Raw genomic sequence first — 17,040 nt, 5'->3', positions numbered from 1 at the left:
CACTAACAAAGTGACTGGCAGTCAATATAAATATGCTCGTTGTTACTAAATTTAAGCCCACATTCCACCTGGAAAGCTGTAGCAACGCTCACAAACAAATCTGCACACAGCATGTAAACTGTTTGTTTTAGTTAAGGCCGCAAAAACAACTAGCGTCATACACGCCTACATCACAACCGTATAACACAAAGGGAAGAGTTAAAAACAACTACATGTTAACCCCAATCGATGGAAGAGAATAGAGCTAAAAACAGGGACTTGGAGAAAGGCCTATAAAATATGCCATAGAAAAATAGTGGTTATTAACTAAAAATTAAATAGCATTCACCATATTGCTACGACAGATAAAAAGTAAAACGGGGTTGGCAGACAATGTGTCTGTCCGTTAAAATGGCCGATAATCAGACGGCAAACAAATAACTGGTTAAAAAAAATCGCATTCCGTCACGAAATGGCAGACCATCAAAGGACGAGTGCAATGAGTACAAAGTGGTGGGCGAGGGCAACTTAAGGAATGGCGATGGCTAAAAAGACATTAGGTGATATACAACCTTGTTAAAACAATCTCCTCACGGCGAGAAGGGTGAAGAGGAAGTCGTCCGAGCTGCTGGGAGATGCTTAGTAACCCAGAGCTTGTTTGCATAAAGGGAGGACCAGTGGTGATACCAAAGTGACACCACCTGCTAACAGACGGCAACACAGAGATCATCGGAGGGAATGTGAAAACCAGCAGGCTGAGGTACGAGAATTGCAACCTCGGCAGCAGTGTCGGCGGCTCGTTTCCTGTCAGACCGATGTAGCCGAGATCCCATAAGCACCACGGTGACTATCAAGAGTGAACAAGTGATAGCTTTCCAGGACCCGTTGCACCGAGTGATCGACAGTGCACGTCACACCGTGGCTTTGAAGGGCGCCGAGAGAGAAAAGCCTGTGTCAAAGGATGTACTCTGTGGCCCGATACAGGGTGAAGAGCTCTGCTGTAAATACTCAACAGTGTTCCGGAAGCGGATACCAAAGAATGTAGCTGCCAAGGACAAAGTCACACCCGACACCACGGTCATTCCGAGAGGCACCAGTTTACACAGAGGCACTGTCGTGAAGTTCTGGGAGAAGGTCGTGAACTGAGGGTGATACAGTACAGTTGGTGCAGTAACCTTAAGAACGGAATGAAGGCCGAGGTCGACACGGGCCACCGCACGAAGCCGAGGTGGTGAAGGGCCCGTACCCACTGAGAAAGTTGCAGGTAGCACGAAGTTAAGCTGCCGGGGCAAGATCCGAAAGTGAACTCCAGGAGGAACAGAAGAGGAATGCGCCGCATACAGACAACCAAAGTCATCGAAGGGAAAGGCGCAGGACGGGTGGCCACGCGTGACAGACTGCACGCATATCTGCTGAGGAGAAAGTCACGGCTCTAGGACAGCGGTAGTTTGGCAACTTCTGCATACGGACCCCCGATCGAGCTAGTGTAAGAGGCGCCAGTGGCCGAACGGATGCCACGACAGAGGATAATATCGAGACGGCGTAAGGAGGACGGACGTGCAGATGCGTAAACGAAACACCCACAGTCTAGTTTCAAACGGACGAGGGATCGGCACAAACGGAGGAGGGCAGTTTCATCTGCTCCCCAGGAAGTACCATTGAGGATACGTAGGACGTCAAGGGACTGTACAGAGGGCTGCCAGGTATGAAAAGTGAGAGGACCGAGGAAGTTTCCCATCGAGCACGAGACCCAGGAATTTCGCTGTTTCTACAAACAGAACAGTAACAGGCCCAACATGTAAAGACGGTGGAAGAAACAAATTGTGCCACCAGAAATTCATACAAACAGTTTTGTCAGAAGAAAAACAGAAGCCTTGGTTTACGCTCCACGAGTAAAGACGACAGACATCGCTGAAGGTGCCACTCAGTGAGACAGGTCCATAGAAACTGCAACAGATGGCAAAATTGTAAAAGAAAAGGGAGCCAGAGATGCCCAGTGGAAGACTGGCCATTATAGGATTCACGGCAGTAGCAAAGAGAATGACACTTGAGACACAACCCTGAGGAACACGGTTTTCTGGTTTAAGGTGTCCGACAAGTACCTTGAAAACTCAGTCTTTTAAACATTCCTAAAGGAAAAGGCACAGGCGGCCACAGAAGCCCCACATTTAGAGTGTACAGAAAATACCAGTCCGCCGGCAGGTCCCGTAGGCTTTCTCTAAATTGAAAAACGTGGCGACAGTCTGGGATTTCCACAGAAAACCATTCATGACACAAGTGGACAAAGTGACAAAACAGTCAACCGCAGAACAGCACACACTAAATCCCACTGTGCGGTGGAAAGTAAATTGCGTGACTTGAGACAACATACCAGCTGGGCACGAATCATATGTCCCATCACCTTGAAAACACAGGTGGTGAGAGAAATGGGGCACTAGCTAGAAGAAAGATGTTTGTCCATACCGGGCTCAGGTATGCGTATGACAGTGGCTTCACGTCAATGTCTGGGAATGTGCCCTCTGCCCAGATGTCGTTGAACGTCTGAAGCAGAAAGCGCTTGCCCACAAGAGAAAGGTGCTGCAACATCTGAATGTTAACAATGTCTTGCTCTGGGGTGAAGCATCAGGATCAAGTGAGAGCATGGTCTAGCATGTACACTGACTCAAACCACATCACTCTGTTGGAAATCTTGAAAATAATATAAGGAACATGTAACTAGTAGTGTACTGCAACAATCACTTCCAACGTCCTTCCAAAAGAGGTAAAACAGCTCATGCCTTCACGAGTGCCACCAGTTCGCTGCATCAATACACTCTCCTAAATTGTGAAATTAACTTTTGATTATAGTTGCGTAATCAAACACAGATGCTGTAAATGTGAATAAGTTCTGGAACTACATATATGCTCTACACACAGTAGGCTACACCCCACTGTGGCAGATATTTGGATTTAATAGATTCCCTTTGCGTGTGGTGCACTTCCAAAGTGAGCACTTTAATAGGTCTAGACATGCTGTAATTAGTCTCTGTTGTCTTCCGAACACCTGCAGATGTCATAAATAAGAAGCTGTATTATATTCACAGAGTCCTCATTTAGCATGGTTCTCTGAAGTTTGTAAGGTTTTTGCACTTTTATCCATTTAAGCTGGCTTTAATATGCCCTGTTAGCCCTTGTAGGTACAAGTCTCACCCACTGCAGCAGTATTCCTGGGTAAGTTACCAGTGTTTTGTAAGCAATTTCCTTTGCAGACTAATTGCATTTTCCTAGACCAAAGTCTGCCACTTCCTAGCCCTGCAACTCATCCTGCATGATCTTCATGGCCCTACAAACTGTTACAAAATGTTTTCTGCACAAGTTACCCAATTTCAGTTTTGGCTTACTGATTGCGTAGTCATGTAATTTTTGAATTTTACAAATCTGAACATTTAAAACAATGTGCCACAATCTACACCACTTTCAAATATCACTTGGTAGTGATGTAGACTTTCTAACCTCCACGTTTTATTACTCAGTACAATGCAACACCAAAAATCTGAAGACACCTTCGATCTGTCGGTTTAGTAATGCGAATAACTGTGCATAAAAGAGAACATAAAAGCAGCAGATACACAATGGCATGGGCTATCGTTTATCTTCTCTAAGAAAAAAATTACTGGAAAAGAGGAGTGACTGAAATGTAAATTACTTATTTTGTAGATGAACTATGACAGATGTTTAATCATTCGCTGTCACATTCTTGTTGAATCCAGGCCATGTTTCCTTTCTTTTCATGTAAGAAAAATATTCTGACATTTGTAGACATTTATGTACGGTATGGTATTTCACGTACAGTATACAATTACATTAAATAGTAGAAAGATAACTAAATTAGCGTTCGGGTTGTTTCTAGCATTTTAAGCAATTTGAGAAACACACTACCTTTCTGACACAAAAACCGCAATGTTTACCCGTAATCTGGTCTTCCATACCCTTGCACATAGAATAACATATTTACTCAACATATCAACAGAGTTAGATTAGATTAGATACCATTTTCGTTCCATAGACCCAAAAAATGAGATGATTCTCGTGGGTGTGGAACATGTCAGAAAGTATAACATAAAACATTTGAATATAATAATTACCTACTACCCTGATCATTTGTCAGGAGATAGTTGAAATAAGTTAATATAATGCAGTAAACTGGAACAGCTAGTATTTACAGAATTAACACACTGTCAGAATGAAACACTTATGCACTATTAATAAATTTATCATACACAAAATACCTAAGCTTGACTGTTGTGACCAAGTGTTGTCAAAACTGAAATCTAACATCTTTTTACTTAAGCTGGCTTAACAGTTTCTGTTAAGATATTCATCAATGGCATAGAAGGACTTGCCTATCAAAAAGACTTTCAAACTCTGTTTAAACCGTGCTTTACCTGAAACCAAGTTTTTAATGGTTGTTGGCATTTTACTGAAAATGTGTGTTCCTGAATATTGGACCCCTTTTTGTACCAAGGTAAGTGATTTTAGGTCTTTATGTAGATTGTTCTTATTCCTAATATTGATACTATGTATTGACCTATTGGTTGGAAATAGAGATGTATTACTTGCAACAAATTTCATTAAGGAATAAATATACTGAAAAACAGTGGTTAAAATACAAAGTTCCGTGAACAGGTTTCTACAAGATGTTCTTGAACTTACACCACAAATGATTCTTATCACACGCTTTTGTACTCTATAAACTTTTACTCGGTTTGACGAGTTGCACCAGAATACGATCCATATGACATAATAGAATGAAAGTAGTCAAGTTTTTTTTTATATTTATACCTCCTACATCTGACAACATTCTCACGGCAAATACAGACATTTAGGCGCTTAAGCAATTTTGTGGTATGCTCTTCCCAACTGAATGTATTACCGAATTGCAATCCCAGAAATTTAACACTGTCAACCTCTTCGATCTGCATGTCTTCATATGTTATGCTGGAAGGAAATCTCTTACAGGTTACGAACTGCATATAGTGCGTCTTCTCAAAGTTTAATGACAGTGAATTAGCTTTAAATGACCTGCATTATATTTTGTTTACCGGACAATCTATCTACCACTCATGTTTTGCATCTGGACGTATTGGTGTAACAATATTTATTAAGCAGTGTTTCGGACATTGCTATTGGAATGGTCTTTGTGTATTGCCTGGTACTAGATAAATGATGCAAAGAATCGTCGAATACGTGTAATTTTTTGCTGAACACCATAAGCCATCAATACAATTTTTACGGCCAGACCGCTGTCATGTAAATGAGTAAGCTATGTGGCTACCTTTTGGGAACATTCTTCGGTATGTAGAAAGCTATCTCCTTCTGCTTCACGCATCATAACAAACCACTGTCTACCTTAACCTCACTTGGTGTAAAGGTGCATTCCTCCCCATTGATTTGACACAAGGTAAGTGCAAAGAATATCCATCGAAACGCCATCGAGGCATCGACAGATATGCGCAACCAAAGAGGTTAAGTTAACCTTCCCTACTAAGTTAAGATATCGTATTCGCGAAAGCGAAATTATTAAAGGCGTCATAATCAAGATTTGGTTAATATAGTAGACCACTGAATTACACCCTTCCGATTTTGATCTTATGTATTTTTTTTCTACTGTGCCACACCGGAAAATTGTATGTTAATCGTATGGCAAGTCTTTGAACAGCGTCCTTTTGGTAGACTGTCTGTTGTCTGAGTGAGTTGAAGAAACGTGATAAGACTGGAAGGAAGAGCTTTCGTGCTGCAAAATAATGGCATCTGTAGGAACTATGAAATATCCCGTGGAAAGTATTCGTGCAGGTCCGATGGATGAGGACTGGATGAACGCTGAACATATGACAGGAGTAAGTAATAGTTTTCAGAAAAAGTACAAATTAGGGAACTCTGAAAGATTGTTTGTATGCTGACTCACTCTCGAAGTAACACTGCTTAACTTTTAAATATTATTGATTCAGTGCACCCTTTCATTATTTTTTCTTGTCCTTGTATGTAATTACATCGTGTTACTGATGGCTAGAAGGTGAAGAGTAAACAATTGCTGGAGTAGTTGAAACCACGACAGTCCGTGCGACATCTTAAAATACATAATTCTTCTTAGCATTTTGTCATTTGAAATACAAGGTGTGCATAGCGCCATGTTATCGTTATTAAAGTTAATTTTCCAACCTTTTACATGAAAGACATGTTTTATATGTAGCCTACCAGTTTATTGTGCTAAGAAGAAAATGCTGGATTTCAGTTTCTGATGTGTAAATAATCGTTCTTTTTACTGTCTACTACTTTTGTTTGTTTTGAAAAGCTATTAGGTGTAATTGTAAAACTGTAAAAATATACCATTAGGTATGCTGAAACTTGGGAACTACATAATGACTTAATAAATCCTTTGACTCCATGCTGTTAACAGTGACATTTGCAAATCTTCAGAGCCCTTTCATTACAGATCAGGACCAAGCTTGCACAGTGAAGTAAGGTTCCTATTGTAGCCTTTTCAAATCAGGTTTTTGCTGGTAAGAGTGGCTTAGTGCAACCCCACCCTATCATCCATAATTTCATTGTTCACAGTTGAAGATACATGCACCAATAATTTCGCCTGTTATGCAGTGCAGCGTTTCAGGATTTACTTTGTAGCTTTATTTATAAAGACAAATGTGTTAACGTGTTTGCTGCAGGCTTAAGAACAAGCAACTAGGATATTACCTCTTCTTGATGCTTATAAGCTTCAGCCACAGTGAATGTGTTCAATTCATAGCAAATATTGCCTATGATTGATGCATACTCAAATTAAAAATTCTGAACCAGTCATATGCTATGTCATTTTAATGGCGTGTTTTATATATGGACCAGTCTGTCAACTCTGTCTGTGGTTAGAGGGTGATGGTGGACACCACCACCAAAATCTAGGATAAAGTGACAGAATGATCAATAGCATAGCCTGAGAGCTAGGTCTGGTTGGTAGATGATGTCACCAAAGGTGGTGAAACCGATGAATGTGAAAGAGAGGTTGTGGTGATAGATTGACTTTCAGCCTAGGGTAATGTCTAAGTTCATATTATATCTAACATGTTTTTTGTTATAAAACTAAAACTACAAAATATATTCAAAAAATTTCTATCAGATAATGGCCAACACTACAAGTTTGAAGACACGTATTTAAGTATATCGTATATAAATTACGAAAAATACGAGGGGGCTCTACCTGTAACTTTTGCGTGGTCTTTTTATATTCAAATATGTTGGGTTCACCGATTTACAGTAAAACTATCATTTTCCAGCCTAACAATAATATGGAAAGGACAGATTGCTAGCCGGCCACGGTGGTCTAGCGGTTCTAGGCGCGCAGTCTGGAAACGCGCGACTGCTACGGTCGCAGGTTCGAATCCTGCCTCGGGCATGGATGTGTGTGATGTCCTTAGGTTAGTTAGGTTTAAGTAGTTCTAAGTTCTTGGGGACTGATAACCACAGATGTTAGGTCCCATAGTGCTCAGAACCATTTGAACAGATTGCTACTCACTGTATAGAGAAAGCATAGAGTTGCAGACACAGTAATAGGACTACTGGTAGTCGTTTACTACGTAATCTGATAACAGAGAAGATATAAAAAAATATTGCTAGCAAATGGGAAGCAACTTGTGACAACTGATAGGGGAAGATGTATTGGAGGAGGAGTGGTAGGAGACAAGTGGCTGGCAATTGCATAATGAGTATTGATAGTGGAAACTGTCCGTACCCCTCCGTTTTGTATGAGGAACTTTGAAAAATACTGTACAAATTACTGTGGATAGCCAAAGAACTCTCATTGAACGCTGCACTCCACAATTTCAGTGACACAGATACATGACATACAGCACACAGTCACCAAGTCCGTGTAAACAACAGTTGGAACACTCCACCAGTCATTCCATTCCTCGATGGAAGAAATTCCTGCTTTCAAACACACACATTTGAGAACTGCTTTGTGAATGTACTTGTAGTTGGAAAATCTCCCTCCTTCCCAGATGTAGTTTCAGCTTGTTAAAAACGTGGAAATCACATGGTGCAAGATCTGTACTTCACACTTAGCATCATCTATGTCAGTGCATCCTCTGTCAAATTGATATAGTTTCGTTACTTCTGGATGCGATATTGCAGTTGGCCCATATATTGCCAGAATCTTATGGTGAATCCGGGTGCAATCTAGAATTGTATGTCCCACATAATTAAACCATCTCCAAACTTTTCAGTTGCCATGCCATTTCACTCACATGTTGTGATGCACCAATTATTCATACCGCAGCGGAATTATGTTGGCAGGAGACCCAGAACACGTACCCATTGCTGACAGTGTGCCCCTCTCAGTATGCAGTGGTCTCAATGTGGGAAGGCAGTCCAGGCATAACCCTTATTGCTTTAAACACTATTAATCTGAGATAGGTGAATGATTTATGAGAACTGCAGCATGTATGTTATACACTTGGTGTGTTATGCAAATCTACCACTTACTCTTAAACGCAACGGCAGTTTTAACGGTGCTGGGATGGTTCCTTTGAAAGGGCACAGCCGACTTCCTTCCCCATCCTTCCCTAATCCGATGAGACCGATGACCTGGCTGTTTGGTCTCTTCCCCCAAACAACCCAACCTGCAAAGGTCTTAATGATGTGAGAGATGCAATGAATAAGAAGAGTGTCAGGTAGGGTTGTAGCTTCTCCCTCATTAGTGAATCTGTACATTGAAATGTGAGGTTTGCTGGTAACACTGTGATTGTCATGTGGCAAAGGACTTGAAAGCTCAGTCGAACAATACGAATAGTTCCTTGAAAAGAAATTTCAAAGGTGTGTACTGACTAGGTTGACAAGTGACAGCCAGTGGATTTGGCCGAATGTTGGTCACCAATGTTTCGGTGTTTGGCTCCTTGTCCCCTCCAAATAGAGGTGTGGGAGCAGAGGGATTCGGCTGTGTGGAATCGCAATTGGCTCTAATAACCTGGTGAGATTGCTCCCTTTTTGTTATTGCTATAAAGTTGAGTTTTAATTACAATTTGACCAGCTGATATTTTGAGGAATTAGGATGATTCAGCAGTTGTTGCATGTACGACATTTCTTTTACTGCAAGAAACGGATCATCAAAAAACAAGAAATAAAACTGGTGGATGACCTCACTTTCAAAAATTGAGGAGCAATGTGGTGGGACAAGACTTTCTGATGTTAAAGCTGAATTGGAATATGGGCTATTTTCATAAATTTTTTCCCAGATGAATGGTACAGATTTTGAATTGTGTATGCCCTAAAATTTATACAGATTGCACCTCTTTTAGGAGAGAAGTACCCGCAGAGGAGAGATTAATGTTCGCTGTGAGATATTTAGCTACTGGGGGTTCATATGCCAGCTTAAGGTACACATCTCTGAAATATAGGTATCAAATAAATCTGTATGCAAGATTTTACCTGAAGATTGTTCAGCTATAATTTAAAGCTTACACGAATATCCTACGTATGTTTACAGCGAAAAGATACCAACAAAGATTTCATTTTCTTTTTCACATCATGCACATTAATTTGTAACAGCTTCCTTATTTCCCTTCAAGTCTCTATTTTCAATTTGTTTTCAAATCCATGGTTTGTAGCATTCCTTAAACATTTCTGTTCATTATAAAGTTCTATGAGCTCTAATGCTGTCTACATATTGCATTCCATACTCCAGTACTTTCCCACACATCGGATAACACACATGGCAAATCACTGCTGAGCCAATTAACATTTGTACTGGCATCCACAGTAGGAGAGTGATCGCAAGGCCAACCCTCTGCCAATGCTTTTGATGTCACTGCTGGCAGTACAAACCATAACCGAGGTCAACTGCTTCGTCACCTCCAATTTGCCAGCCGTACACAAACCGAGCAGACCTCGAGCAGTGAAGCAGTCAGTTATCATTTGTTGGCCTATTGTGTTCGTGCATTAATATGACTGTCAACAAAAAGCAAAATGAAGAATGGAATGTAGTTGAATGAAACCAGGTGGTAGTGACGGAACCAGATTAGAAGATGGCACTAAAATTAGCAAGAAAAGATTTTTTGAAAAGAATGTCAAATATAAATTCAAATTTTGGGAAGTTTTTACAGATACCTAGACTGAGGAATTAATTACGAGGTATCAACTGAATGAGGAGGAAAGAGTGTTTCGTGGCACTACAAAGGGAGGAGTAGGTACACTCAGAGATATTAGAGAGCGGTCAATTTACACTTGAATTTATATTTAATTTTAAAATTATTTTTTCCAGGAAAACTTTTCTTGCTATTGCAAGTACGCATTTTATTTGGTGTTCAAAACTAATCTTCTTGTCCCAGTGTATCATTTCTTAATCTAATTCCTTCAGCACGGCGTTATTTGACTAAATTCCATTGCCCGTGCTTTGCTTGTGTATCTCCACTGGCTAACCTCTGTTGAGGCACTATCTGTGCTGTTCAGCTGCTCTTTAAAGTCCTCTGTCATCTCTTTCACGGTTACAATGCTGTCAACAAATCTAAAAGTTTTTATTTCTTCTTCCTGAACTTTAATTCCCTTCCCAAATTTCTTGTCAGTTTCCTTCCAGCTTGGCAAGTGTGTAGACTGAATAACGTCATGCACAGGCTACAACCCTGTCTCACTCCCTTCTCAACCACTGCTCCCCTTTCACATCCTTCAACTGTTGGAACTGCAGTCTGGTTTCTGCACAAGTTGTAAATATTCTTTGTTGCCTTTTCTTTAGGCCTGCTGCCTTCAAACTGTCAAAGTGTATTCCATTCAACATTATCAAAAACCTTGTCTAAGTCTACAAATGCAGGTTAGCCTTTCCTTTACCTGTCTTCTAGGATAAGTCGTAGTGTCAGTATTGCCTTGAGTGCTCCTACATTTCTCTAGAACCCAAACTGATTTTCCCTCACATTGGCTTCTACCAGTTTTCCCATTCTTCTGCAAACAAATCGTGTCAATATTTTGCAGTGATGATTTACTATACAGATGGTTTGGCAATATTAACACATGCTAGGACCTGTCTTCCTTGGAATTGGAATTATTACCTTCCTGAAGTCTGCAAGGGTATACACCAGTTGGAATAACTGGGAAGGGGATGTGATCTACATCAGGGGACCTCGTTAAGACTTTCAGTGCACTGTCAAATTCACAGTATTGTATCTCATATGACCTTAATCTACTTCATGTTCTGTATCTATAATATTGTTCTCAGATTTGTTACCCTTACACAGGCCTGTATATTCCTTGCACTTCTAGGCTTTCCATCCTTTCCTGTAGGCAGCATCTGTAATTGTGTGTGTGTGTGTGTGTGTGTGTGTGTGTGTGTGTGTGTGTGTGTGTGTGTGTGTGTGTGTGTGTGTTCTACAGCCCTGCATTTGTCCAATAGCCATTCCTGCTTGGCCATTTTGCATTTTGTGTCAATCTCATTCTACAGGTGGAAAGTTTTTAATTGATGTATTCCACTCCGTTTAAGACCTATCACCCAAATGCCTGTCTGCTAACTCTATTTTATAAACAATTTGTGGACACTCTTCCTGAAGTTAGCTACTTCTGTGGACCTACTGTGCAGTGCCACTAGACCGACGTGTGACTCGTGCACCTTCTGCAGTGGGGCAGGTGGCGAAAGAGCTCCGATCTGTCAGTCATTAAATGTCGTAAACGGCTTTGCGGTAACTCTTCTGTATTTTATGCCTGATATTTTTTAATCTACAGCTCCAGTTAAGATGGGTGAACAGAGCTCTGTTATTTCATAACTTGTAACAGATTACAACGTATATTCGTGTACTTCTTATATAGAATTGCACATTACCAAATGAGTTCTCATAATGATGTTTCTGTTTTTTTGCCACTGACATTCTTATTGTCAGTGCGTTTTGCTCAGTGGCTTCCGAGGCACTGCCGAGACACGACACCGAAGCGTAAGTTGGTCTCCACAAAAGGTGGAGACACACATTCGCCATTGCCCCTTGTCGATGTTTGCACCTAGGTCAACCGAGGGTGCACACAGCGGGATATTCCGCACTTAATACCTGAACTACGTCTTCAGTGTCCACGCACATTATGTGAATGTACGGTGTCTGTCCTTTCAGACATGTCGGACATCGTGCAGAATCTGTAGCTGTTCTACATTTATATGTAAATTGAAAGTGGAGGGGGAAGAAAGGAAAGGGGAGGGATCACTGCTGTCAGCTGTGTTGGAACTTTATGCGGAATCAGTGGCGATGAGTGAAAGTGTGTACTGGACCGGGATTCAAACCAGGAATCTCGTGCTTACTAGGCAAGTGCACAGTGTTACCACAACTACACGGACTATCTAGGCTCGCCACACAGCCGAGCCACTCCCCCATCGAATGCTACCTATCTGTAGCCCCTGTCAGTCTCCTCCGTATTCGCTCTTCAGAGATTCCCACGGGAGGTCAGACGTATTTGTACATTTGCACTGAAGAAGGTGGATTCATTGCCCAGCTGTGCCTACCAAATTATACGTGTGTGTGTGTGTGTGTGTGTGTGTGTGTGTGTGTGTGTGTGTGTGTGCGTGCGTGTGCGCTTTTGGACATGTCCTGTGGATAGGTGGTGTTTGATGGTAGTGTGGATTAGAAGTGAGGTGAGCTGACGTAGTCCGTGCACTTGCGGTAACACTGTGTCCCGGATGGCACAGTGGTTACCAGACCTACCTAGTGAGCAGGAGATCCCAGGTTTGAATCCTGATCTGCTACAAATTTGCAGTCGTCGCCACTGATTCCGCGTAATGTCCCAATGCAGCTGGCAGCAGTGATCCCTCCCCTCCCTTCCCCTTTTCCTTTTCCTTTCGTCCTCTCTCCACCTCCAATTTACATACAATTCCATGGACATCTTTCATCGACCTTAAGTGGTTAAAAGTGATAGATGTTACACTGTAGAATCGTGTTACCCCATGCTTGCTGTCTTCCGTATTTGGTCTCTCAAAGCTGCCAGTTCATCTTGTATTGTATTCCTGTAAGCAGTTTGTCTGACATTGCCTACTGCTCCCTTTCTAAATCGACAAATGCTTTAAATATAGGTTTGTCTTTTTTCAACTTACCTACTAAGATAAGTTTTCGGGTGAGTTTTCCAAGAATGTTCACGTCTTTCTCCAGAACCTACACAGATTTCCCCATTTGTCTTCTCCTACTAGTCTTCCCATTCTTCCATAAATGAGTATTGGTAATATTTTACACCTGTTTGACTGGTGATTTGGTCTTTATTTGCTCCTGGCAAAACCTACCTTTTTTGGAATTGAAATTATTACATTCTTAAAGTATGATGGTATATTACTTACATCCTGCAATATGCAGGGTGTTACAAAAAGGTATGGCCAAACTTTCAAGAAACATTCCTCACACACAAATAAAGAAAAAATGTTATGTGGACATGTGTCCGGAAATCCTTAATTTCCATGTTAGAGCTCATTTTAGTTTCTTCCACCTACACTCAATGGAGCACGTTATCACGATTTCATACGGGATACTCTACCTGTGCTGCTAGAACGTGTGCCTTTACAAGTACGACACAACATGTGGTTCATGCAAAATGGAGCTCCTGCACATTTCAGTCGAAGTGTTTGTACGCTTCTCGACAACAGATTCGGTGACCGACGGATTGGTAGAGGTGGACCAATTCCGTGGCCTCCACACTCTCCTGACCTCAACCCTCTCGACTGTCATTTATGGGGGCATTTGAAAGCTCTTGTCTATGCAACACCGGTACCAAATGTAGAGACTCTTCGTGCTCGTATTGTGTACAGCTGTGATACAATACGCCATTCTCCAGGGCTGCATCAGGGATTCCGTGCGACGGAGGGTGGCTGCATGTATCCTCGCTAACGGAGGGCATTTTGAACATTCCTGTAACAAAGTGTTTGAAGTCACGCTGGTACGTTCTGTTGCTGTGTGTTTCCATTCCATGATTAATGTGATTTGAAGAGAAGTAGTAAAATGAGCTCTAACATGGAAAGTAAGCGTTTCTGGACACATGTCCACACAACTTATTTTCTTTTTTTGTGTGTGAGGAATGTTTCCTGAAAGTTTTGTCGTACCTTTTTGTAACACCCTGTATCTCTGTCAGTATATTTTGTTTCGTACGTAATTTTCACAATATTTTTGTCTCAGGTAAAATTTATTACAGATTAAATGCTCAGTTGACAGTTTTCTCACTACTACTGTCTCATTTTCAATCCTCTCAAATTGGCTGCAGACAGACCTAATTTGTCTTATCCTGGTAATTTTGAAGTTGAGTGGCTACAGGGAGGTGCACTCAGGTTGTTATACCATATTTGCTAAAATAAATGGTGAGTGTTCAAATACTTTGGTGTAACTTTTTCTGTTTAATCATGTTATATTTGTTACAGAAGGAAACAGCAAAGAGAATATCAATGTAAAGCGGACAAATAAATTTGCTCTGCCAATCTCGCAGCTGTACAAAAAATGAGGATACCAGTTGGAATAGCTTTGTCGTTGCTGTTTCTCCAGAGAAAGTTGATAATTCTGAGGGATATTCTGTATTCTGTGTTCCTCATTTTGCCTAAGTCTTCCAGTGCTCTTTCAGATTCTTCGTGCAGTGTCATATCTCCATTCTCTTTCCTCTCTATATAATCATCATCATCTTAAAGTTTGCTTCCCTCAGTGTACCAGGCAACTTCAGAAACGCACAGAGAGCACGAAATTTACTGTCAGCCGACAGTTGGAGCCATCGCAGCTGCAAGCACAGGTGTCGCTTTGCTCTGACACAGTACACCATTCCGTCAACTAATTAGAGCTTGCGGCCGCCTCGTGAGTTCTGCCGCACGGTGTCGTGGGACACTGCGGCATATTTGCTGTTGTCTCGTCATAATGCAGCCTCAATTTTTGTTCTTGGCTTTTAGTTCTCAGATTTTCTCCCTCCAGAGTACTGGTTGGATGTTACCTTTAGTGTGTCTAAACTTGAGTTTTCTCATTGTTTGTGTTTCTGTTTGCACTTGAAAGTCCGCTGCTTACACTCGCACACCAGTCTGTCCAGCCTGATCGGGTGTCATTTGAGTTGTCCCACGCATATGGTTCAAATTCGGACACACAAATGTGGGCGTGATATATATTGCTTCCGGCTTTCAACTTAGCTTCTCTTTTCCCTGAAGGTGTCTGTAATTTTCGTGTAGGTGGTGCCTATTTTCCCTATAGTTATGCACAATTTTAAAGCCTTGCATTTGTCCTTTTACAGTTCTCACTATGCTGCTATGTGCTCTCTGTGAATCTCGTCTCCAGGATTTGTGCACATATTTTGCTTGTCTCGTTTGCTGCATTTTTTATACTTTTGTGAAAAAAAACGTATAACTTGCTATTAGAGGATTTCTACTGGGTCGTGTCTGTTCCCACATTTAATCCTCTGCTATACTCATTATTTCCTCCGTCAAAGCTACTAATGTGTTTCTTTCTACCATTTGTCAGTTATTGCCTAGTGCCGTCTCTGAATTTTTGGCAATGTCGGGTTTGTAAATTTGTTTTGGTCCCGTGTTCTTAATTTCTTACCTTCTTGCACTTTCTCGAGTTTCAATCTTTTGTTCTCAGCCAGTTAGTTACGGCCAATGTGTCCACATTTGCTTTTTCATGATGGTGTTTGTACTGGTTAACAGACTGTGGCTGCCCCAGCTGTTGTCAGTAGGTTCACGTAGCACTTTCTGCCCCAGACATCCATTATGGCCGTGGAGTATGACGGCGGAGTGGTGATCGGTGCCGATTCCCGGACGACGACCGGTACATACATAGCGAACCGCGTCACCGACAAGCTGACGCGCATCACGGACACCATCTACTGCTGCCGCTCCGGGTCTGCGGCCGACACTCAGAACATTGCTGACATAGTTGCCTACCATCTGGACTTCATGCAGTGAGTATCGGCATTAGCACATGCTGCTGTTTTAACACTTGCACTGTGCCAACATATATACAGGGTGTCATAATTTACTAAACAGGGCCCCTAAAATGTGTACTTCAAGAACTGTGAGCAGTTCTTCAGCAAATGGGATTTTCTTTGCAGTAACAAAGATGGAAAAAGTTTTCATAGCTCTTAATGCATGCATTTTACAGCCCATGTTGACTACACTTTTTTGCTTCCAATTTTCAGGATTTTGTGTGTGTGTGTGCGCGCGCGCGCAGGGGGAGGGGGGGGCCCTCATTCTTCAGTTTCGTCAGCTTTGGCAGGCTTTGCTTAGTCACAATAGGGAAGACGAAGGCTTCTGAAAGACTAATTCTTCTCTGTTGAACTTTTCGGCAGTTACTTTTTCGCAACTTAAGTTTCTTTACGACAATAAACTACTAATACATAGTGTATTGTTTAGTCTTGCCGTTAAAGGTTTGACTTTTCTTTGCGTATTTTTTCAGAAAACACGAAAAGATTGTAACTTCGCGAAGTCGCTCTTAGGCTTAAATTTTGTAAACGTGTTTGTTTCTTGTTTCAAGGTAATTTAACTAGTTTCTCGGTAACAAATAAGTAAACTACCGTAAATAGCGTATAACTTCATTGTTTTAATACAGATTTCAGAAAAACAGCGTAACTTTATATCAGAAACTTCCCTATATACATTTGTTTATAGGCCTAATTCTCGTAACGTTTTTGGAGAATCAAAGTTAAAGTATCTCGTTTAATTGTCCTTTTTTCATTCCATCGAGTGAAATATATAATAAATAGCGTATACCTTCGTTGTTTTAATACAGATCTCAGAAAAACAGCGGAATTTTAAATCAGAAACTTGCTTATATACATTTGTGAATAGGCTTAATTCTTGTAAGGTCTTTTTTGATTTTCGGTAATTTAATTGATTTATTCTAGTTAAAGTATTATTTTTGCCATTAGTGAGAAGTGCCTGACTTGCCGTAGAATTGTTAGTTCCGGGGTTTGGTGTGATGGATGCAGTAGTTTTTTTCACTGGGGGGACTGCAGTGGCGTGGGTGTTGGGAAAGTGGATCAGGCTCATCAGTGGTTATGTAGGATTTGCAGCAGAGATAGGAAGATAGTGGAACAGGAGGGGAAAATTGCTGCCCTTCAGGCTGAGCT

General features: G+C 41.3%; 2 protein-coding genes across 2 annotated transcripts in view; one reads left to right on the top strand and one right to left on the bottom strand.

Moving 5' to 3' along the window:
* The window catches only part of LOC126443031 (zinc finger protein 497-like), a 115,536-nt gene extending 110,105 nt beyond the window's left edge, over nucleotides 1–5,431 (bottom strand). Inside the window, exon 1 of the mRNA XM_050090877.1 lies at nucleotides 5,294–5,431. Coding sequence (XP_049946834.1) covers nucleotides 5,294–5,350 — 57 coding nt within the window. The 5' untranslated portion in view covers nucleotides 5,351–5,431. The remainder of the gene's footprint in view (nucleotides 1–5,293) is intronic.
* Nucleotides 5,432–5,671: 240 nt separating this feature from the next.
* The window catches only part of LOC126442999 (proteasome subunit beta type-6), a 43,038-nt gene continuing 31,669 nt past the window's right edge, over nucleotides 5,672–17,040 (top strand). Inside the window, exons 1-2 of the mRNA XM_050090840.1 lie at nucleotides 5,672–5,855; nucleotides 15,674–15,873. Of these exons, the coding sequence (XP_049946797.1) occupies nucleotides 5,763–5,855; nucleotides 15,674–15,873 (293 nt within the window). The 5' untranslated portion in view covers nucleotides 5,672–5,762. The remainder of the gene's footprint in view (nucleotides 5,856–15,673; nucleotides 15,874–17,040) is intronic.

This window comes from Schistocerca serialis, unplaced genomic scaffold (genome assembly GCF_023864345.2).
Source record: "Schistocerca serialis cubense isolate TAMUIC-IGC-003099 unplaced genomic scaffold, iqSchSeri2.2 HiC_scaffold_1420, whole genome shotgun sequence".
Taxonomy (NCBI): Eukaryota; Metazoa; Arthropoda; class Insecta; order Orthoptera; family Acrididae; genus Schistocerca; species Schistocerca serialis.
The sequence above is the reverse complement of the archived record's forward strand: the minus strand, read 5'-3'. Positions and strand labels throughout refer to the sequence as shown.